The 23,522-nt window shown below is 42.5% G+C and overlaps 1 protein-coding gene across 1 annotated transcript; it reads left to right on the top strand.

The window, feature by feature from the left end:
* The first annotated feature begins 1,722 nt into the window (after positions 1-1,722).
* LOC129703325 (phospholipid scramblase 1-like) lies at positions 1,723-23,194 on the top strand. The gene is made up of 7 exons (XM_055645688.1): positions 1,723-2,103; positions 8,774-8,834; positions 10,313-10,355; positions 11,743-11,963; positions 13,680-13,841; positions 17,187-17,348; positions 19,182-23,194. Exons 2-7 carry the CDS (start codon positions 8,784-8,786, stop codon positions 19,203-19,205), a joined length of 663 nt encoding a protein of 220 aa, XP_055501663.1. The 5' UTR covers positions 1,723-2,103; positions 8,774-8,783; the 3' UTR covers positions 19,206-23,194.
* Positions 23,195-23,522: the final 328 nt, after the last annotated feature.

The raw sequence follows: 23,522 nt of genomic DNA, 5'->3' as shown, positions 1-23,522 counted from the left end.
TCTGGATGAACAAGTTCTTTCTCTGATCACTGCTAAATCTTTTACCTCAGTACCCGAAAACTATGCCCTGTAATTTTATTGATTTGAGCTGTGGTGAAAAGTTTCTGTATTCCAGAAACCGTTTACCGTATTTATGCCCCTCATAATCTTGAAAACTTCTATCATGTTCCCCCCTCAGCTTCCTTCACTCCCAGCTTAACCCAGTCCTTCATTTAAATGAAATACTCCAAGCCTCTATGTCCAGCTGGAGCTTGGACTGTAAAATGGCACCAAAATCTGGTGCCTGGTGAATATGGACTCAATGTCTGTTTCTATGCATAGGGTACTTAATCAGGCATTGTCTTTATGTGTGGCAATAATCTCACTGATCTATATGCAAACAATGTATTTCACAGTACTTTGATACACGTAATGATAAAAGAACCATTGAACTATTGAACCATTGAGTTTTGGAGATTGAGAGGAGACTTGATCAAGGTATATAAAATTAGGAGAGGCAATCTGGTAATAAAGTAATCTGAAGAATAGATAAGGTAGTCTGAAGAAGGATCTCGAGCCGAAACATCACCCATTCCTTCTCTCCAGGGTTGCTGCCTGTTCCGCTGAGTTACTCCAGCAGTTTGTGTCTACCTTCGATTTAAACCAGAATCTGCAGTTCCTTCCAAAACATAGATAAGGTAGATGGTTAGACCTTTATCAAGATTCTGAATATCAAAGATTAGAAGGCATGGCTTTAAGGAGAGCGGGTAAAGTTTAAGCAAGATGTGTGGGGTAAGTTGTTTTACAGAGAGAATACTGGGTGCCTGCAACACATTGCTAGGGATGGTGGTGGAAGCAGAAACAATAGGGGCAATTAATGGGCATTTTGATTGACACATGGTTATGCAGGGTAGGGAGGTGGATCATGTGCAGATAAAGGAGATTAATATTCAGCACAAACATTGTGGGCTGATGGACCTATTCCTGTGCTGTATTGTTCTATGTTCTATGTTCTATATTAATCAGGCAATATCCTGATGAATTTCCTCTGCACCTTCTCTAATGTAATCACATAGAGTCATTAATCACAGCATGGAAACTGACCCTCCAGTCCATCTTGCCCATGCCAACCAAGATGCTTAATCTACGCTAGTGTTTAGCCCATATTCCTCTAAAAGTTTCCTTTTCATGTCTCTAGTATCGATGAGGCATCTTGGTCGGCTAGGTACGTTGGGCTGAAGGGCAGGTTTCCATGCTGTATGATTATAACACTATGATCCTAGTACATATTACATCTTTCCTTCAGTGAGGTAATTGGAACTGTAGTAGCTGTGAGCTAACCAAAGTTTATAAAGTTGCATCCTAACTTCCCTTCAATTATTTAAAAAACTAACCTAGCCTCACTTTAATCTGAGCAAATTATTCACCTCATTATAATTACTATAGATCTTGGTATCATACAACATGAGGGAGATTGATTGGGTGAATTAATCAGAATAGAAAAACCAAGAACCAGCTGAAATAGGTTTAAGGTGAGAGGGGAAAGAATTAGAAGGAATATGAGGGGCAGCTTTTTCACTCAAAGGATTCATGGAATGAGATGCCAGAAGAAGTAGTTGAGGAAGTTACTATAACAGCATTTACAAGACACTTGAACAGATACATGGATAGGAAAGGTTTAGAGGGATATGGCCCAAATGCGGGCAAATGGGACAGGTTTACATGGGGCATCTTGGTTGGCATGTCAAGCTGGGCCTGTTTCTGTGCTGCATGGCTTTATAAGTCTATAACACCCATAGCTTCCAGGCAGTTGCTGACTAGAGAGGATATATGGTTTGGCAAATACATGTATTCAAGTTATTGTGCTCTAGTCTGGTATGGCCCAGGATAGCTTCACCTAATTCGCTCCAATGATTTGCAGCAGAATTAGCACAGGTCACATTAGATGACATCAGTGCAGCACTGCACAGAATGTTGTGTTCTCTCCCCACAGGAAGTCCTGATATCAGTGTTCCAGAGATAGGTTCATTCCAAGCAAGACTCAGATTTGAATTGTTCCAGTGAGAGGTTCCAAGAAATACAGTTAAACTGGCAGTCCACCAGGGCTGAACACCAAAAACATTGGTAGGTTGCCTGAATTAATATTTCAGAATATCGTATGTGATATTGAAAGTTGTTTACCAATATATTCACTTTATCATTCTTAATATTTAAATTGGCTCTGTCATTCGGATAAAGACTGTTAGCCATTGCATTGGCTTATCTGGGACTCTGTCATGGAACAGTGTCTATCTTCACTGGAATAGCAATCCAGAGGTTAAAAATCCAGCAGCTCACTCTGAAGATAAATCATAGTCTAATTAGTGAAAGAATCAAACTGATTGGTGGGGCATAGACAGGGTAGACAGTCAGATTATTTTTCCAAGGTAGGTTGAACAGTTTATTCAAACTTGGATTGGTTTCTCAAACTTGGGTTGTTTTCTCTGTAGCGTCAGATGCTGAGGGAAGACCTAAAATAAGTGTGTAAAATATCCAAAGCATAGAACGTCAGAGCTTTTATCCCAAGTTAGAAATGTCAAAGACCACAGTGCGGAGCTTCAAGGTGAGAGTGACAAATTTTAAGGTAGTGTGTAAGACAAGTTTTTTACACAGAGGGTAGTGGGTGCCTGGAATGAGCTGCCAGGAGTGGTAGTGGAGCGATATATGACAGTGGCATTGATGGTGTTAAATAAGGATGTGGATATACAGGGAACGGAGTGATACAGATTATGGGCAAGTAGATAAAGATTGGTCTTAGCATCGTGTTTGATACAGACATTGTAGGCTGGAGGTGTGTAGGAAGGAACTGCAGATGCTGGTTTAAACCAAAGATACACAAAATGCTGGGGTAACTCAGTGGGTCAGACAATATCTCTGGAGAAAAGGAATAGGTGGCATTTCGGGTCGAGACCCTACTTCAGACCCTTCAGTGTCATTTCTGCAGAGATGCTGACTGACTCGCTGAGTTCCTCCAGCTTTTTGTGTCTATCTTGTGGTCTGAAGGGCCTGTTCCTGTGCTATACTTTTCCATGTATGACGTTTTCTGGGGAGAAAATCCACGTGTCTTGAAATCCTGGTACACCAGATACAGCCATTGGAATGATGTCCACGTGGTCATGATAGGGATGAGACCAACAATGAAAGTGACCCAAAATGACCTGAAAATTGCCATTATTATGTTCCACCAAACAAAGCGTATTTACAAATTATTGAAATGGAATAGTTCTGTATACATTTATAAGCTTCATGATCTTTATCTTGTCTTGATCAGCCTCCAGTACCTCAGTAGCGTGATTGATTCTTAATTACCCTCTGACATAGAGCTGAACAAACCACATTTTCGGGGCACCAAGGGCAGTCTAGTGTGGGCAATAAAGGTGACGTTAAATGTTAAAACTGCATCAGAAGATGATCTCCTAATCCTGAAGCTGATCCCTGATCATGATCATACAAACTCATAGATTTTCTGCCAGTTTAATCAGAACTTGTAGTCAAGAAGATAAGAGCATTTTTTCTTCACCTTTCTTCAGACTGATTGTGGAGAGAGGGAGAAGTAAGCTGCAATCAGGGAGAGGCAGGACAAAGTGTGGCAGGTAACAGGTGCATAAACCCGTGTTGGTTTGTTGGAAGCCAAAACCCAAGCCTGGCTTTAAATCATCATCACATTGAATGATGAGAGTGGGCTGGAGAAGCCAGGTGGTCTACTCTGCCTCCTATTTGCTTTTGGTCTTGTGAGTGCTTTACCTGCACTCTTCTCTGATGAGTGGGCCAGATGGTCCACATGTGCCTAGCAGCAGATACCTAAAACAAGACAATAGACAACAGGTGCAGGAGTAGGCCATTCAGCCCTTTGAGCCAGCACCGCTATTCAATGTATTCAATGTGATCATGGCTGATCATCCACAATCATTGCTTTCTCCCCATATCCCCTGACTCCGCTATCTTTAAGAGCCCTATCAAGCTCTCTCTTGAGAGAAACTCTGCCTTGGTTATACTTGCTGGATGAGCTTCTATTAGCCTCCAGATAATACATTCCAATGATTCGCCACCAACTGGTTGAAGAAATCTCTTCACAACTCAATTCTGAATGGTCAACACCATACGAGGAAGGGTTTCGGCCCGAAATGTTGCCTATTTCCTTTGCTCCATAGATGCTGCTGTACCCGCTGAGTTTCTCCAGCATTTTTGTGTACCTGTTGAGATATGTTGAGAATCTGATCTCAGGTCCTGGATACACAAGCCAAGCGAAATACCATACTTGCTTCTACCGGTCAACCTGTAAAAAATGTTGTAACTTTAAGACCACCTCTCATTCTCCTAAACACAAGAAATTTCATGGAAAATCTGTTTAATGTCTCTTATCATCTCAGCAATCAACCTGATAAACCTATGGAGCACTGTCTGCAGCAAGTAGGTAGGGTGACCTGTACACAAGGTTCCAGATGCCTCGTCGGGGCTTTATGTAAATGGTATCTTTATTCTGGTACTCAGGTTGACTTGTAATACAAAACAATACATTGTGTACCTTCCCGTCTGCTTGCACTACCAGTATATTAACTTTATATTAACAGATAAGGTGTATTAACTTTAAGTGATTTATGTACAAGGACACCTCGGTCTGTCTGAACATCTTCAAATCCTCCTCCATTTGAAAAATACGCTCTGCCTTCCTGCTCTGCCTGACTCACATTTCTTCCCAAATTCGATACTCCATCTCTATTGCTTCAGAGTACTTGAATTCATTACCAAATTGTGGGGTGATCATCCCCACATGTTACATTGAGCAGCCAATATCGAACTTTGGTCCTGCCAGTGATACCAACTTCGCAGGAATCTTCTATCCTATAGCATGAATTTTGATGTTAGGAGAATCGACAGTCAGTGCCATTCAAAATGGATCTACATTTTACCTAATAGGATCAGCAGATTCCATCAATTATTACATCAACTGATTGAATGATACAGCACAGAAACAGGCTGTATGGCCATCAATCACCTGTTCACATTAGTTCTATATTATCCCATATTTGCATCAATTTCCTGCAAACTATGGGAAATTTACAAGGCAAAACTGCAAAACTGTACGTCTTTGGGATGTGGGAGGAAGTCAGAGCACCTGGGGGTAGGGTTGCCAACTGTCCCGTATTAGCCGGGACATCCTATATATTGTGCTAAATTGGTTTGTCCCATACGGGACCGCCCTTGTCCCGTATTTGATTGCTACTACTCGGGTCGGAGCGCCGCGTCTGACCCCGCCTCACCCATTCCGACGTAGTGCAGCCGATGGAGTGCAGCAGCAGCACCTCGCCCGTGGCACCATCGGTCGGCAGCCCGGCCAGCTGTCCGACCTTCGGATCTTCACTTACCGTCGACACCACCACCCATCCTCCTCATGGATGATCATCAGTTCATGAGTTAGATGGGGTGCTGGACTTTGCGCACGGCCCCGGAGCCCAGGCCAAAACTTCTCAGCTTTGTGTGCAGTCCAGCACCCAGGCCAACTCATCATTCACTCAGCCACGCCGAGTCAGTCAACGGATTGCCATCATATTTTGACCTTTTGTCCCTTATTTGGGAGTGAGAAAGTTGGCAGCCCTACCCGGGGGAAACCCACATGGTCACAGGAAAAATGTACAAATTCCGTACAGACAACACTCGAGGTCAGGATTGAACCAAGGTCTTTGGTGCTTTGAGGCGGCAGCTCTACCAGCTGCGACACTCTGCCACCCTAATTTATCAAGCAAATATCGACCTGTCATGGAAAGAAAGTTTCTGCCAAATCCATGGTTAATGAAGATTATTTTTAATGTTTAGATTATCATTTTGGTTTGAGCATGGACAACTAAAGGGATGATGGCATGAAACATTGTTCTTGAATACATTCATGCATAAAAATAATACCATTCAGTTGGTCACTAGATGATCACACTGTAAGTAAAAGCAACTTGCTTAAAGCCTTTGCTGTTTTTATTTTTGTATCCACACACGCAGATGTTGCACACTCCCTGGTGCATTTGTTGTGGGCTCGGGGTAAACATGTTTGTTCAAAATTCTTATGAGACATATATGAGTTAAAGTACATTGCAATAATTCCTGCCTATTTCCCTCCTTCTTCTTCCTCCTCTCATGTTATTACCCCATATACCCACAAATCCCCATGTAAAAGGCATTGACGTTCAAGCTGAGGAACCCCAATAAAATGAATGGTCTTACAAGTGAGAGACTGAAGAAGGATCCCGACTTGAAATGCAAAATGTTTATTTCTCTCCATCGATACTGCCTGATCCGTTGACTTACTCCAGCAGTTTGTTTTTGGCTTGAGTGAACTTACAACCTGGCTGACAACTCTCCCCATTGAATTTGGAGGAGAATAAAGACTGGCATAGGGAAAGATGTGTTCAAATAGGCTGACAATGCACAGCATCATATTTACACACAGCAGCCATTTGAAGTTTCAAAACGCACCAAATACTTGGGGTTGCCCAGTGGTACAGCTGGTAAAACCGCTGCCTGACAGTGCCAGAGATCCAGGTTAGATCCTGACCTCGAATGCTGTCTGTGGGGAGTTTGCACGTTCTCCCTATGACCATGTGTATTTCCCCCAGGTGCATCGACGTAGGGAGTGGAAGTGCAGTAGGATAATCTAGAACTTGTGTGAACATGTGATCAATAGTCATTATGGACCCAGTGGGCCAAAGGGTCTGTTTCCATGCTGCTTCAATCAATCAATCAATCAATCAATCAATCAATCAATCAATTGTCAATCAATCCAATTTATGTTTTTCACTAATAAGTAATGTGTACAGCCTGGTGTACAGAAAGCTAGTTGTTGTGGTCTCTGACTCCTTCTGGTCCTTAACTTTATTGAAGGCATAGAACTGAACGGTTGGAAGGGAGTACAATAGCTCTCCCAATACCCGTTTAAGGGTAGGGAGTCGAGAGAAAAACTTCTACCCCAATGTCAACAGGATGGAGGAAGAAAAGAACTGGAGGAGAAGCACTACAGCTGTTAGAGTTGCTGCCTCACAGCGCCAGAGACTTGGGTTAAAGCCTGACCTCAGGTGCTATCTGCATGCAGTTTGCACATTCTCCCCGTGAGTTTCCTCCGGGTGCTCCAGTTTCCTACCACATCCCAAAGACGTGTGAGTTTGTAGGTAAATAGGCCTCTGTAAATTGGCTCTAGTGCAGGAGAAAGTGGGATAACGCAGAAATAGTGTGAACGGATGATTGATGGTCGGCGTGGAATCAGTGGGCCAAAGGGCCTGTTTCCATGCTGTATCTCTAAACTCTTAACACTAAACTTTAAGAGATGGAAGTATCAGTCTACCCTGACTTCCAGTGTAATGGTTTCCTAACATGATAATACAATCACAGCACATTGTTTTTCCACCAATAAGGCAACAACATATAACATAGAACAATACAGCACAGGAACAGGCCGTTCAGCCCACAATATCTGTGATGAAGATGAAGCCAAGATAAATAAATCTCTTCTGCCCACATGTGATCCATATCCCTCCATTTCCTGCATATCCATGTGCCTATCCAAAAGCCTCTTAAATGCCACTGTCATATCTGTCTCCACCGTCACCAATGATAACACATTACAGGCACCAAACATTCTGCACAAAAGAAACTTGCCAAGCACATCTCCTTTAAACTTTGCCTTTTTCAGCTTAAAGAGCTCCCGAACGTCCCGAATGCTCCCTAGCGCTTCCGAGGGCTCCCGTGTGCTCCCAAGAACTCCTGAGCTTTCTCTCGGCTCCTCAGTCGCCCCTCTTCTCTCTACCCCCCCCGCCCTGGTTCTCTTACCTCCCCCCAGGCTCTCTCTCCCCACCGGGCTTTCTCTCTCCACACGTCTCCACACTATGCTGTACGCGACGGCTGATGGGGTGGAGGTGAGGACAAGGGGGACTCTGTCCTTGTTACGAATGGGGGAGGGGGAGTAAGAGTGGAGCTGCGGGATATAGAATATTGGTGGATGGAAATTGGCTGGTTCTACGGTCGAGGAAGAAACGGAGGGTTTTAAGACCCTCCTGGTGGGGGATGGAGGTAAGGAGTGACTGGACATCCATAGTAAAGATGAGGGAGTGGGGGCCTGGAAAGCGGAGGTCATTCAGGAGACGAAGAGCATGTGAGGTGTCTTGGACATAGGTAGGGAGGGATTGGACCAGGGGGGATAGGATGGAGTCGAGGTATGTGGAATTAATTTGGTGGGCCATTACCAAGCAGAAACAATGGGTCTGCCAGGACAGTTCTGTTTGTGGATTTTGGGGAGAAGATAAAATCGGGCCATGTGGGGCTGGGAAACAATAAGGTTGGAGGCTTTAGAGGGCAGAGAGCAGGAAGTGATGGTGCTAGAGGTTAAGGCCTGGTGCTCGTCTGTGGAGTCATGGTCCAAGGATAAGTAGGATGAGGTGTCTGAGAGTTGTTGCCTGGCCTCAGTAGGGTAGCGATCAGCGCGCCAGACTACCACGTCACCTCCCTTGTGAGTGGGTTTGATTATCAAGTTGGGGTTGCTGCAGAGTGAGCAGAGGGCTGTATGTTCAGGGGCGTGAGGTTAGAGTAGGTAAGGGGAGTGGAAATTTGAGGCAGTGATGTCCCGGCGGCAGTTGGAAATGAAAAGGTCTAAAGAGGGTAGAGGACCATTCGGGGGAGTTCAAGAGGAGGGGGTCCATTGTATCTCATTAATTGTAACCCTTAATATTTTAGGAATTGCAATAAAACAACCTTTCCTATTTCTGCTTCTTACCAGCTTTCAACAGATGAAGGAAATGTCATCGGAAACCCCACCAGGACTAGAACCACTTCTGCAGGTTGTACAGGCACTTACTTATCTATTGCTCATTTTAATTTTACCAGTGGTACCAAAGGGTGATATTTTACTGACCTTCCATTGAACAATGCTCCTCAGTTCTCTTCAATAGTATTGGAAATGGTAATTAACCTGAAATATTATTTCTGCTTCACTCTCCACCAATCCCGGTTTCCTCCCACATTCCAGAGATGCACAGGTTTGTAGATTAATTGGCTTCGGCAAAAATCGTCGCTAGTGTGTAGGATAGTGCTAGTGTATGGGAATCGCTGGTCAGCGCAGACTTGATGGGCTGAATGGCCTGTTTCCACGCATTATCTCAAAACTAACACAATGAGACAACAATAAATACAGTATAGAATAAACAATATGTTAGCAGCCGTCCATCTGCGCTAGATGATCAAACAGCTTTGACGTTGTCCTGCTTGGAGAGGGAAATGTTTCATCTCTGCTTGCTTTCCCTGCTGTGACTGAATAGGCCTATCCTTGACAGGCAGACCCTCCTACACCTTCCACAGGTGAAGTTGTCTCCAACAGTTGGATTGGGGAGTGTGCTGCTGCTGCCATTGATTACCTTGGGGCATTGGGCCCCATGGCCTCCAGGGTCTTGAATCATATGCTGTCGTGGGTAATCCAATAACTGATCAGTTATCAGTAAGTACATAACTAATATCAGTTATAGCTCGATATCTAGCGCTCCAAATACATGCAGATTTGTCTGTTAATTGGCTTGGTATTAAATGTAAATTTCCCCCAGTGTGTGTAGGATAGCGTTAGTGTGCAGGGATCGCTGGTCGGTGCGGACTCTGTGGTCCTAAGGCAGTATAAGGCAGTGGTTCTGTAAAACCCATTTGGTAGTGAGGAGATCATTGCCTGTAATGGAACTGGTAATGTCCACTACTTTCTGCACCTTCATTTTCGGGCCATTGAGATAGCGAACGTGTTACAACCAGTCAGTACCCCATACATGTGGAAGACTGACAAAAGTATTCAGTGACATGCTAAATCTCCTCAAACTTTGGAGTTGATGATAATGTGGGAAGAATAGGCTATAGGTAGTATTATTGGAGGGATTATACGGCTCTATTCAATGGCATGGATGCAATGTGTTGAAAGGCCTCCTTCTATTAGAAAACAGATACAAACAAAGGACACAAAATGTAACTCTTATTCTCCAAATCAAATGTTTAAACTCAATATTTGAGTATTAGGTACCTTAATTGTTCAAGAGACTGTTACATGGCCCTAATCCACTACTGGCAGGAGTTCAGGAAGACCATTGAACCATTGGATTCCTATTGATGGAGGATTTTATCCATTGCCTTTGATGGATTTAGTGTGTAGAAATGAGCGATTTAAAACACCACAGACCAAAAAAAGTTCAAAGTTTACAATTGTTAAATTCCTTTCCTGAAAGATTTCAAATCATGTACAGTTTGTGTCTGGTGTGAAAAGAATAATGAAACTGCTGTTTTACAGATGGACAAGATTATGATATTTCAGAAGATTGAACCCATAGAACGTAAGTGGCTCTGAGGCATGATGGCACAGTGGTAGAGTTGCTGCTTTATGGCACCAGAGACCTGGGTTCGATCCTGACCTCGGGTGCTGTCGGTACAGAATTTTTACTTTCTCCCTGTGACCACATGGTTTTTACCCGGGTGTTCTGGTTTCCTCCCACATTCCAAAGACATGCAGGTTTGTAGGTTAATTGGCCTCTGTAAATTGCCCCTAGTATGTAGGATGTGGAAGTGGGATAACACCGATGATGTAAATTGCCCCCAGTGTGTGTAGTGGACATGTGATCGCTGGTCGGCGCAGACTCGGGGGCTGAAGAACCTACTTTCATGCTGTGTCTCTAAACTAAACAAAACCTATAAAGATCCACAAAGGGTGGAATTATTGTTGTAGACCAATCCCTTTCTCAGCTTTTTCTATTCCTCTTAATGGCATCATGTCTCACCTGATTCCAGTTGCACAGAGGGATGGATTTGCACATTTAGGTGTTGTTATGGGTGGCAGGGCACAATGGAGCAGTGGTAGAGTTGTTACCTTAGTGCGCCAGAGAACCGGGTTCAATCCTGCCTATGGGTGCTGCCCTCTGACCACATGGGTTTCCCCCGGCTGTTCCGGTTTCCTCCTACACTCCATAGGCATACAGGTTGGTAGGTTAATTGGCTTTGGTACGAAGTGGTAAAATGACCCTGGTGTGTAGGATAGTGCTAGTGTATGGGGTGATCACTGGCCAGCATGGACTCGATGGGCCAAAAGTCCTGTTTCCGCACAGTATCTCTGAAACTAAGCTAAACTAAACTTATTCATGTTATTGCTGTGAAAAGTAGTGTTTCCAAACAAGATCTTTATTCATCTCCACACCCTGAAATGATGGTGTGCGTGGACATAAATGCATAGACTGTGCAAAGCAACCCCAATCATGTGTGGGGTTATGACTGATGAACGAAAGTCTGCTCAACAGTGAGTGAGAAATCATTGGCACATCTATTGTGGAGCAAATAATGAATGAGCCATTCACCGCTCATTAACTGTTGAACAGTGATTGGTATTTTCATTGTGTCGGAGTAAAAAATTCACACCAGTTTTCTCCTGTGCCATAGTTTGCATTACTAACTTTACTAAATAATGCATAGTTTGCATTACTAAAGTCTCTGTGATAGCATTCCATAAATTCCATGCAGGAGGGGCTGAAATAATAACTAGCAAGTAACGTCACGTCAAGAACCCTTTTCCGCTTGGGTAGATTACAACCCAGTGGTACGAACTTTAAAACCTCTAATTTTAGGTAAACTCTAACCAACAACCCCCCCCCCCCCCCCCCCCCCCCCTGCCCACCACCCTTCCCCCCGCAAACAGATTTCTTAAAGCATTGTATGTGTCGTTATATATTTCAGTCATACTTGGGATTGAGACGGTCAACAAGTATGAGGTTAAGGACAGTCTTAATCAGCAGATCTACTATGCCCTTGAGAAGAGTAACATATGCTGCAGAATGTGCTGTGGAAATAGCCGAGCAATGAAAATCCGCATTATTGACAATACGGACACTGAAGTAATGTGCCTCATACGGTCTCTCAGATGTCAAACCTGCTGGTGTCCCTGCTGTTTGCAGGAGGTAAGTGATTAACTGAAAGGGTTTGTATGGTCGGTCTATCTTTTGTACATTCCACTCCACATGTTAGAATGGACCATTCATTTCATTTATTCACAGGCACACTCCAACCCATTCCATCTGCAGCCTGATCAGATTCCTTTATCATTGTCACTTCTAGCCAGCACTGGTTAAAACCTCACTCTGAACACGATGGATAAACACTGCCTCTCAGAGTGGGGATAAAGTGATACTTTATTGGGAAAGCAATATGTCAGATGAAGCATTAAGCTGCACCCTCCCCCCCACATGTGTTCTGTCACCAATCCCTCACTATAGATTGCATGAGACAATTTGTGAATGGGGTTGAGAGGGAAAGTGAGATCAGCCATGACTGAATGGTGGAGTAGACTCAATAGGCCGAATTGCCTAATTCTGCTCCTAAGCCTTATGAACTTATGAACATGAATGTATTTACCCAACCAACATCTCAATGGCAGCAAGGTGGTGCAGCAGATAATACTGTTGTCTTACTTCTCCAGTTACCAGGGTTCAATCCTGGCCTCCTGTGTGGAGTTCCCATGTTTGCCTGTGTGGAGTTCTCATATTTCTTCCATGAATGCATGGCTTTACCATTTTTTTTTTCTCTTTACAAATACTTTATTCAAAAAACAAAATCAACATACAAAGTAGTATATCGTTCATATCAAAAACTGCTTGTATTGACAGTTTACAAACAGACAAAAAATCCTGGGAGTTCCTGTTTCCCTAAAGTGTTTTGAAAGGTTTTTTTTTATTATTCATTCAAGCGATGATGGTATTCAATCGTCCCTTCCTGCTTGTTCTTGTGAAGGAAGTGGGGGCTGCCATCTGAACCATTCTGAGCATTGCACACTCCAAAGATGTGCAGGATTGGAGGCAAATTAGCATGATAACATTATAAATTGTCCTTAGTGTGTGTAGGAGAGTGTTAATGTGTGGGGATTGCTGGTCTGCATGGACTTGGTGGGCCAAAGGGCTTATTTGCATGCTGTATCTCTGAACTAAACTGAATTAAACTAAACTAAACATAGAACAGCACTGCACAAGAACAGGCTCCTCAATCAACAATGCCTGTGCCAAGCATGATGCCAAAACCAACTCTTGTCTGCCTCCATTCCCTGCATTTCCATGTACCTATCCAAACATCTCTTAAACGCCACTATCGTATCCACCACAACAATCATCCCTGGCAGCGCAATCCAGGTACTCACTACTCTCAGTGTAAAACAACTTTTCAGCACATCTCCTTTAAATTTTGCTCCTCTCACCTTGAAGCTTCGCCCTCGAGTATTTGATTTTTCCTTCTTGGGAAAATGGTTCTGACTGTCTACCTTATCCATGCTTCTCCTTGTTATATATATATTTCTGTCAGGTCTCCCTGGTTACCCTTTTTTTTTTTAATGTTGTTTTAAAAAACTTTGGGACTTTCAATGATCTGATCTGCAGAAAGCATTTGGCCCTTCTAAACATCATTACTGCTTCACCTTCAATATGTCTGCAGTCCCTAAGCCATCACTGAAGGGGATATATTGCTGTTCACTTATGACCAGGTCTTGGTAATGTACCTGTGGTCTGAAAACCAAATCATTTACTCTAGAGACAGTTGCTCTCCTGTTGAGTTTAGTTTATTGTCATACTGGTACCGATTCCTATCACTGGTCCGCAGTTTCCATTAATGGTGATATGTTTCATTTACAGATGGAAGTGCAAGCTCCACCTGGTCAACCAATAGGATACATTATCCAAAGATGGAACGCATGTATACCAAGGTTTTCTATTCAAAATAAAAGCAGACATACTGTCCTGAGGATATGTGGTCCTTGTTGTCAATCTGGCTGCTGTAATTCTGTAAATTTTAAGGTACGTCTTTCTAGAATTGCTAAGTGACGCAAGTGAAGTAACACATTGATAAAGATGGTTCTTTGATTTAGGATTATGTTTAGGTTTAGTTTTAGAGCTTATGTTTATCATTGTTGTGTGTACTACTGATTAAATTACATTGAAACCTTTGTTTTTGCATGCTTTCCAATCAGATGACATTATATTATACACAAATAGAATCAAGTCAAACTGAAGCACAATAATAGAGCAGCGGAGAAGATATAGTTCAAATATAGTTCTCGGCATTGTAGCGCTTTAGTTCCATAGACAAAGTCCAATGTCAGCAACAGGGCGAGGTGAATCTGACCATACCCTATCTTATGATAGGACCTTTCAGTAGCCTGAAAACAGAGGAGAAGAAACTGTTCCTGATGCCCCTGTCCCACTTAGGAAACCTGAACGGAAACCTCTGGAGACTTTGCGCCCCCAACCCAAGGTTTCCATGCGGTTCCCAGAGATTCCCGGAGGTTTTTGTCAGTCTCCCTAATGGTCGAAAGCGGTTTCCGCTTTTTCTAAGTTCCGGCGATTATTTCAAAAAATTAAAAACCGGCCACGACTAAAAATAGGTTGCCGGTTTAAAAATCGGTAATTTTTTAGTCGAAGCCTGTTGCGATGTTAGTTGAAGGTGGTTGCCGGAGGTTCTAGGTAGTGGAAGGTAAGACTCTTGGTAGGTTTTCTCTGGGTGCTCTGGTTTCCTCCCACACTACAAAGACGTATCGCTTTGTAGGTTGATTGACTTCAGTAAAATTGTAAATTGCCCCGAGTGAGTGTAGGATAGTATTAGTGTGCAGGGATTGTTTGTCAGTGCGGATTTGATGGACTGAAGGGCCTGTTTCCACGCTGTATCTCTAAGCTAAATTAAACTAATTTCTCTTGATTGAAACTCCATCTGCCATTTTTTTTTCAAGCTATCTCACCAACACAGCAAACATTTCTCTGCAGGCTGAAACTATGTTCCACCCTATCAACTACTCCACAAATCTTCTTCTCATCTGAGAACTACTGCAACTGATCATGCCTCCCACATCCAAATCACTTACATACACTATAAACAAGTGGTTGCAGCATTTCCTGTACTCCAACAGTGAAGTCACTTCAAAAGTAGTTAATTACCTGCAAAGCACATTGAGACACCACATGGGGTATGAAAGATGGGTTGTCAATTGTGGTCTTACCATTTTTCCGTATCTGGAAATCAACAAATTGATGAACATGCATAAAATATGAAATAAAAACCCTCAGAATGTTACAAAAAATAATTATCTTTCTGCCTGCCCCCAAGAATGAATCTGTCACACTCATCCACTTCAAATAATTATATTTTCAAAATGTTCATTCTTCTGAGCTTTTTGGGCAGCCTTTTTTTTGTTTTCATCACTCTTTGTGTAAAATAACTTGCCTTCGAGTGAACATGCATCTTCCCTCTTCTAAGCTAGTATTGCCTGGTATAAACTGCTGATTTACTACACCAATTGGTGTATGTGATAATAAATGTCCTTTGTATCCTTGTAAATGCTGATTAAATGCGCTCATGGCAACACTGTTTCATCAGCATGTTGCATAAATGTAGTAGAAAACTCTCTGCAGGTATTTAAGGGTAACTATATTTGACAAGTAAATAGCAGATAGTAACCAAGGACAAAAGAGACATGAAACCAAAAATCACTCGCATACTTGGCAGTTTATCTTACCCTTTTCCCAAAACAAAAGTACTTCTGAATAAGCAAGGTGAGAATGAGTAATGACACCTTATATCCATGGGGGTGATATCTATTACACAGCTTCACATTTGATGCACAAGGAAACTCTCAACTTTCTCAGTTATATCCAATTTTCTTTCAAGAGTTGGACTTGAATCTGCATTCAGCACTTATTTAAGATCGGGCCAGTTCTCGATATGACAAGAATTTTTCTTCATTTTCATTCTACTTGCCATTTATTTTTCAACTTCCTGCTCCTGCACTGATCCTAAATCTTGAAAGGTCGTGAGATCCTTGGCTATTTACAAGGATAGCTTACTGCCCGCCTGTTACAATTTTTCCAAAGATGGGTCCCAACCCAAAATATTGCCTACCATGTCCTCCAGAGATTCCGCCTGATCGGCTGGGTTACTCCAGCACATTGTATCTTTTTTTGTAAACCAGCATCTGCAGTTCCTTGCTTCTACCTCCTCCCGGGAGTACTGCCATGAAGGCCTTACAATGAAATGGGAGGTAAGACATTCCTATTGAAGTCATGCTTTGATCTCTAATAACTGAGGTTGCCTGAAGTTAGCTATTACCCCATCTCTTCAAGACAAACTACCAATGAGCCACTGGTTAATTCCTCATACTTAGGCACTCCTCTGTGCACCTAGCCCTTATCATATTCCATTCAATACTCCCCTGAATAATATGTTATACCTTCTGACTCACTGGTATAATGTGATCACTGTGCCAAAGGCTCATTCCCCTCAGGCAGATGAACAATGTATCTTTCTCATTGTGAAACCCTGTTGTAGGCTTATTCACCTCAGCATGGCAGGCAGCATCACTATAGAGAAGGAATGGGTGATGTTTGTTCCTTCATACAGGTTTGGAGGTTTATTGGCCCATGTAAATTGTTGTTGGGATGTAGGATCGAACTCATGTACTGGTTATCGTTGGTCGATGTGGACCCTGTGGACTGTCGGGCCTGCTTCCATGCTGCCTCACTAAACTAAAAAAACATGCTGTCACCTTTACTTCCTCACAACACGAAGGAAATTCAACATGCCTCCAATTACACGTTGTCAGTGCCCTTTATGGGGCAAGTATTGCATACCTTGGGTATGCATGCAAAGAATTTCACTATGGCTTGTCACATGCGACAATAAAGTATTCATTCAATTCATTCATTCATTCATTCATTCATTCATACATTTATTCATTCACTTACCAATTTCTACAGAAGCGCCATAGAAAGCATCCTATTCGGATTGGTTACATTTTGTATTGCAATTGTTCCACCCAAGACCAATGGAGTCTGCAGCGAGTTGTGAATGCACCCAGTCCATCATGCAAACTGGCCTCCCACCCCGCCCCACGACACTAGCTGCCCCCTTTATTCAGATTGATCCTGGTCCTTTTTACATCCAGCTCTGCACAACCCTCCCCCCCCCCTCCTCCAACCCCATACTTTCAGTCTGAAGATGCCACATCACCTATCCTTTTTTCTTCAGAGATGCTGCCTGATCCATGGAGTTACTCCAGCATTTTTTGTCTATATTGTGAGGCTTGTGCCTGGTAACTGGGCTCACACTGATGGTGATTTTCTATTGTTGTTCGTTCTACCATTTTATTACAGATACAAACCCTGAATAAAAAGGAAGTAATAGGAAACATTGCAAAGAATTGGAGTGGAGTATTGGTTGAATCTTTTACAGATGCTGATAACTTTGAAGTCACCTTTCCGATGCAGTTGGATGTTAATATTAAAGCAACCCTGATGGGGGCCACCTTTTTAATTGTAAGTATAAAGATATCTGGGTAACATACAAAGGGCAAAGGATATGCAGTCCAACTTTAAATATAGAACAGGGACTAAGATACAAAGGAAGATCGCCGCTGAATAACATATTAAATCCTCAAAATCCATTCAAGCTCACAATATTGAGAGAAAATATGTTGGCATTCAAATTATTTTTGTTGTAAATTAAGGAATATATATAGTTTTTTTAACTAATGTTAACATTAAAATACTACATAGCCTTTCTCAATGGCGGCATGGTGGCGCAGCTGATAGAGCTGTGCCTCACAGCGCCAGGGACCCAGGTTCGAACCCGACCTCAGCTGATGTCTGTGTGGAGTTTGCACGTTCTCCCTGTGACCGTGTGGGTTTCCACTGGGCACACCAGTTTGCTCCCACATCATAATGACGTGCGGATTTGTAAGGTTAATTGGCTACTGTAAAATTTGTCCCTAATGTGCAGGGAGTGGATGAGAACATGGGATGACAGAGAACTGGTGTGAAGAGGTGAGTGATGATCAGTGTGGACTCATTGGACTGAAGGGCTTGTTTCCATGCTGTATCTCTAAAATTAAAAGTCAAATTGAGCAATAGTTTCATTCAAAGGAGGAATGTAAGAAATGATCCCGTACAATTCTCAAATATCAAATACTTTATTGTAAACTGATCCTCTTCGAACTGATCACAACAGGAAGAAGGTAAGGCCTTTGAGAAGATAGATTAATGAAATAGGATTGTTCTGAGGAGAAATGAAAGAAGTTGCACAACATTTGAGAGGGGTGGACAAACAGCACGGTGAACTGGGAATTATATTCCAGCAGGAGCCAGTGGGGCTACGGACCCCTAGGAATTTGATCCCAACTGTCAGTAACTGTTGAGCACGTGGGACCTTAGGGGCTGTAAAACAATGTCAGCAACATCCCACCAGGCATTGATAAGCTCAGCACTGCGGAAGCCACAGAAATGATATCCTGGCATGTGTCAGTAAACTCAACAGCAAGTTAATATTTTTTGAAGAGGTAGCCAAGAGGATCAATGAGAGCAGGTGTGGTGAAAGTAATCTATGTGGATTTTAATAAATTCCTGCATGGTAATCTGGAATGATATATTGCATTGACTGATTGTGGGGAGGGCGGAGGGAACGCTAGGGGAAAGGGGGGGCAAGAAAAACTGTCACTGGTAATAGATGAACACAGGGGAAGGGAGTGTCAGATGGGCAGATGGTTAGACCAAAGGTGGAAAAATGGTGGGAGACAAAAGGATTGAAGAGTTGAGAAATGTGAAGCGTGAGTCGGGGGATGGGATAAACCGTGTGAGTCCAGGTGGGAGGTCCAGAATAGATGGAGGCAAGGGTTAGTGGGAAGAAGGACAATAGGAGGTGGAGGAAGGGGGAGGGGTTGTTAGAAATTGTTAGAGGTTATCTAAAATTGACACGAATTGAATTCTCCAATTTTAGATAACTCCTCACAACCCCGCTCCTCCCTTTCTGTCACTCCCCACTTTCTTTTCTCCTGTTTTCCGACGTAGCTCTAAAGTCTAAAGATTGTATCTTCATCCACCTAATATCCAGAAGTTCCTCCTTAGACATCTTTGGCCCCCAGCCCTCACTTTCTGATGAACATTATGCAATGCCTGCTTTGTTGACAAATGTTTTAGCCATTCTTCCTGTTATGTGATATAGCTCTTAACATTTTTTGGCATTGATTGCATTGTATAGCAGATGTTTCCTTCAGTCCAACAGTAACTATGCTCCTGAAGTGAGGTGATGAATGGCATTTTAAAAATGCAAGTATTTTTCTTTCTTTTATTAATGCAAGTTCTTTAACTTTGCAGGATTTTATGTATTTTGAAAACTGATGGATGGGAAGTTGCTGATTGGAAAATGTAGATAGGAAACAATGATGATTAAGTAAGAAAGCACATTAGCACCGCACACAACCTTATCTGCATTAAACCTCAGTAACTGTGGTACAATTGCAAACAAAAATTCTGTTGACTCTGTTTAAATTTACAGATATTTACATTGCAAAGTTATTTCCAGATTTATCCCCCACTAAGGAGCCTGTCTTTCCTGGAGGATCTTATTGGTTGAAAAATAATTTGTTTGGTTATGATGCTGATTAAGGTAAAGTGTGATCACTTAATATTGAGCTGGGGAGGCGGGGAAGGACTAGAGAAAGGAAGGGTGGAGAGAGAGGAGCTTGTGTGTGAAAGGTCTGAGCAATATGAGTAAGGTGAATGTAATGTATATCAATTAACGTTCACAGGCAAAATACCTTGATATTACATCTACAGACAGCAACTCGATTTTAAAATAAAATTAGAAAACACTGAACATACTCCATGTCAGTCAGTGGTTAAAGGGAGATTTGATAGAAATATATAAAATTATGAGGTGTCGATAGGGTAGACAGTCCAAACCATTTTCCCAGGTGGAAACGTCCAACTCTGGACGGAATGGCCAAAAGGTGAGAGGGGGAAAGTTTAAGGGTAAGTTTTGTATAGGCAGTAGTGGGGGCCTGGAATGCATTGTCTGGGGTGAGGGTGTTGTTGCAATATGAAAGTGACGTTTACGAGGATTTTAGATAGGCACGCGGAAATGTAGGGAACAGAGGAATATGGATCATATATAGGCAGATAGAAACATAGAACAAAGGAACATAGAAAATAGGTGCAGGCATAGGCCATTTGCCCTTCGAACCAGCAACTCCATTCAATACGATCATGCTGATCATCCAAAATTAGTACCCCATTCCTGCTTTTTCCCCATATCCCTTGATCCCGTTAGCCCAAAGAGCTATATCTAACTCTCTGTTGAAAACATCCAGAATTGGCCTCCACTGCCTTCTGTGGCAGAGAATTCTACAGATCCACAACTCTCTGGGTGAATTAGTTTTTCCTCACATCAGTCCTTAATGGCCTCCTCTTATTCTTAAACTGTGACCCCTGGTTCTGGACTCCACCAGCATGGGGAACATATTTCCTGCATCCAGCCTGTGCAATCACTTAAGAATTTTATGTTAATGAGATCAGTTTAACAAGGCATCATGTTAGGCAAAGTGTTCTATGATCTATGTAATATGTTACATGAAGAGGCTCAAAGGATGAGTCTCAGGGAGCAAAATTGTAATGGCAGCACCAGTGTCAACATTTGCTGTCTGAAAGAAAAATGGATGTAGCAGTCCTGATCTAAATTTCTTGAACTTAATCCAGAGCTCAGTGAATGTGTTCTTGCTGAATTCTGCAAAATTCTATTTTAAACTTGTTTTTTGACCTGGATTCTGAAATCAACAGATTGAAAGTTTTTTTTCACATTTGTGTCCCATGTTATTGCCAAACTTTTGAAAGTTGAGACGTTGCTGTGCAGTTGCCGATCAATGTTTACTTTTCCCGAGTGGAACTTCATCTTGTGTTGGACTGAGAGTGCAGCTGCAGGCAAAGGCATCTCTTAATTGGCAGACTTCCTTGGTTTTGGGCTCCAAGTAATCAGTCCGTGGAATGTGTTCAAACACTTTACTTTCACTTTACTTGGTTTAAATTCTCATCGGACCAATATTTGGAAGGTCGTCACCCCGTGAGGTACTTTCATGGACTATTTCCAGATAGTTCAATGCCAACCACACAGAAGGGCCTTAATCAGTAATAACATGAGCACTGATTTAGATTTCAGCCAAAAGATTATTGAATTGGCTGGCAGAAAAAATACAGGTTATTTTTGGTTTTGAGTCCATTGATAGAGTCATGAGGGAACATACCCCAGTTGCTGGCTGTTCTGCATAGTTGCAAGTACCTGATGCTCAATTGGGAGTAAGAAATGGGACTTGTTACTCTTCAGGGTGATCCTTAATGGGTATCAAAGGCAACCCAATAATTTTTCGGCCAAAAGATTTAGGTCAGGCATGTCAATAAATAGCAGGGGAACAAAGAAAACGTGGGAAAAATATTTGCAAGGATAAAAAGCAGTAGCTTAAACAATTCTATAATCATGTTATTTTAACATCTGGTGTGGGGTATGAACATTGACTATCATGTGGAGGATCGAACGGACAGCACTGGCTAGGTAGGCTGCTGTCATTCTCAGAGCCTGAGGTACACACTTGTGTGGGAGGAAGGAACCTCTGAGACCAGGAAGAGAGCCATCAACACGTACCTGCTCATAATCAAAAACATTCACCTGATCAATATCTGCACGCTAAAAGCAACATGTGATTTTTTTTTAATGACTGAATCTCATGGAGTAGCTCCAACTATTTCAATGGTACAGTTATAATTCCTGCAAAAACAAGTGCCAACTCTGCTTACCATCGAAGGTTAAATTCACTGTTCCGATGCAACTGAATTACTGGTGGAATCAATTTATCCTAAATCCAACACTGCTGTAATAAAGCCAGATTGGTATGTTAGGTGGTTTTATTTCATTACAAATCACTGCTCTGAATAATTTGAATGGTCCTAACGGTACATTAAGAACGACCCCACTGATGTAACTTACTGTCTTAAAAGGGAATACTGAGTTTACTGTAGTACCTGTGTTTGTCGGAGAAACTAAAATAAACTAGGATTCCACTTGATATTATTTATTATTGATTTTGAAATGTTCCTCACTCAAACTGGGAATGATTGGGTTAATCGGGAATGGTTAGGTCAGCATATGATGAGCGTTTGACGACACTGGGCCTGTATTCGCTGGAGTTCAGAAGGATGAGGGGGAACCTAATTGAAACTTACTGAATAGTGAAAAGCCTGGATAGAGTGAATGTGGAGAGGATGCTTCCACTAGTCGGAGAGTCGAGGACCAGATGGTACATCCTCAGAACAGGAGGACATACCAGTGGAAGGAGATGAGGAGGAATTTCTATCACCAGAGGGTGGTAAATCTGTGAAATTCATTGCCGCACATGGCAATGGAGGCCAAATCATTGGGTATTTTTAAATCAGAGATTGGCAGAGCTCTTGATTAGCAAGGGTGTCAAAGGTTGCGGGGAGAATGCTGGTGAATGGGGTTGAGAGGGAAAGATAGATCAGTCATGATCTAACAGCGGAGGAGGCTCGATGGGCCAAATAACTTAACTCTTCACCAATGAACTTCTGAATATAAATAAATGGAAATATGCCAAACAATACTAGACATTCTTCCATTGGACTGATTGTGCAATTGCAGGCAAAATTGTATTTTTAATTGGAAGACTAACTTGTGTTGGGTACCAAGCAAGCAGTCAGTGGAGTGTGTTAGAGCACTGCCCTCTCATCTCTTGGTGTGAATTCTCATCGGACCAATGTTTGGAGGTTATCGTCCCATGAGGCAATTTAATCAACTACTTGCATATAGGTCAATGCAGACAGCACAGAAGGAACTTAATCAGTAACAATATGAGAATGGTGTTAGGTTTCAGCCAAAAGGTTTATTGAATTTGCTGTCAGAAGAAATATAGATTTTTGTTGGTTTTCATTTGCAGTTGAAGTGCATTAGTATAGTCATGCTGAGTGAGTTTAGTCCAGCCACTGGATTGTTCCACACGTGGTTAGAACTGCCTCTCGCATAACCTATGTAAGAAATGGGATTTGTTGCTCCCTAAAATAGTCCTCTACTGCAGTGATTCCCAACCTAGGGCCATATGGCCATTGTTACTGATTTGCCATTGCCATTCGCCATGGCAAATTTCAGGGGGGCCACAGGGTCAAATTTCACTTTTATTCTGCTAATAATGTCGGGGGCCACAGAAAAAATAAAGAGCCCAAGGGGGCCATGAACTAAAAAAGGTTGGGAACCACTGCTCTACTTAGAGACACAAGGAAATTCAACTTAGAGACACAAGGAAATTCTGATGCTGGTTTCCAAGAAAAACAAAGTGCTGGAGTAACTCAGCAGGTCAGGCAGCGTTTCTGGAGAACATGGATAGATGATGATTCGGGTCGGGACCTTCAACAGACTCCTTATTCAGGCCAGGAAGAGAGCCTGTGACACTTGCCTGCTCATTATAAAACACATTCACCTGATGAATCTGCAGGCTCCTTGATCCTCACGAGGTGCCAAGATTCCCTGTCCTGAGGTGGTGGTGGGTGTGGAGTGGAGTTCTGGGCTTCGGAGCCAAATGCTATATTCAAACAGTTTTCAGAGGATTATTGTGGATTCCTGCAAGGGAGAGGCCCACTTAATTTAGTTTAGATTTCTTT

Source organism: Leucoraja erinacea, chromosome 14 (genome assembly GCF_028641065.1).
Source record: "Leucoraja erinacea ecotype New England chromosome 14, Leri_hhj_1, whole genome shotgun sequence".
Lineage (NCBI taxonomy): Eukaryota > Metazoa > Chordata > Chondrichthyes > Rajiformes > Rajidae > Leucoraja > Leucoraja erinaceus.
The sequence above is the reverse complement of the archived record's forward strand: the minus strand, read 5'-3'. Positions and strand labels throughout refer to the sequence as shown.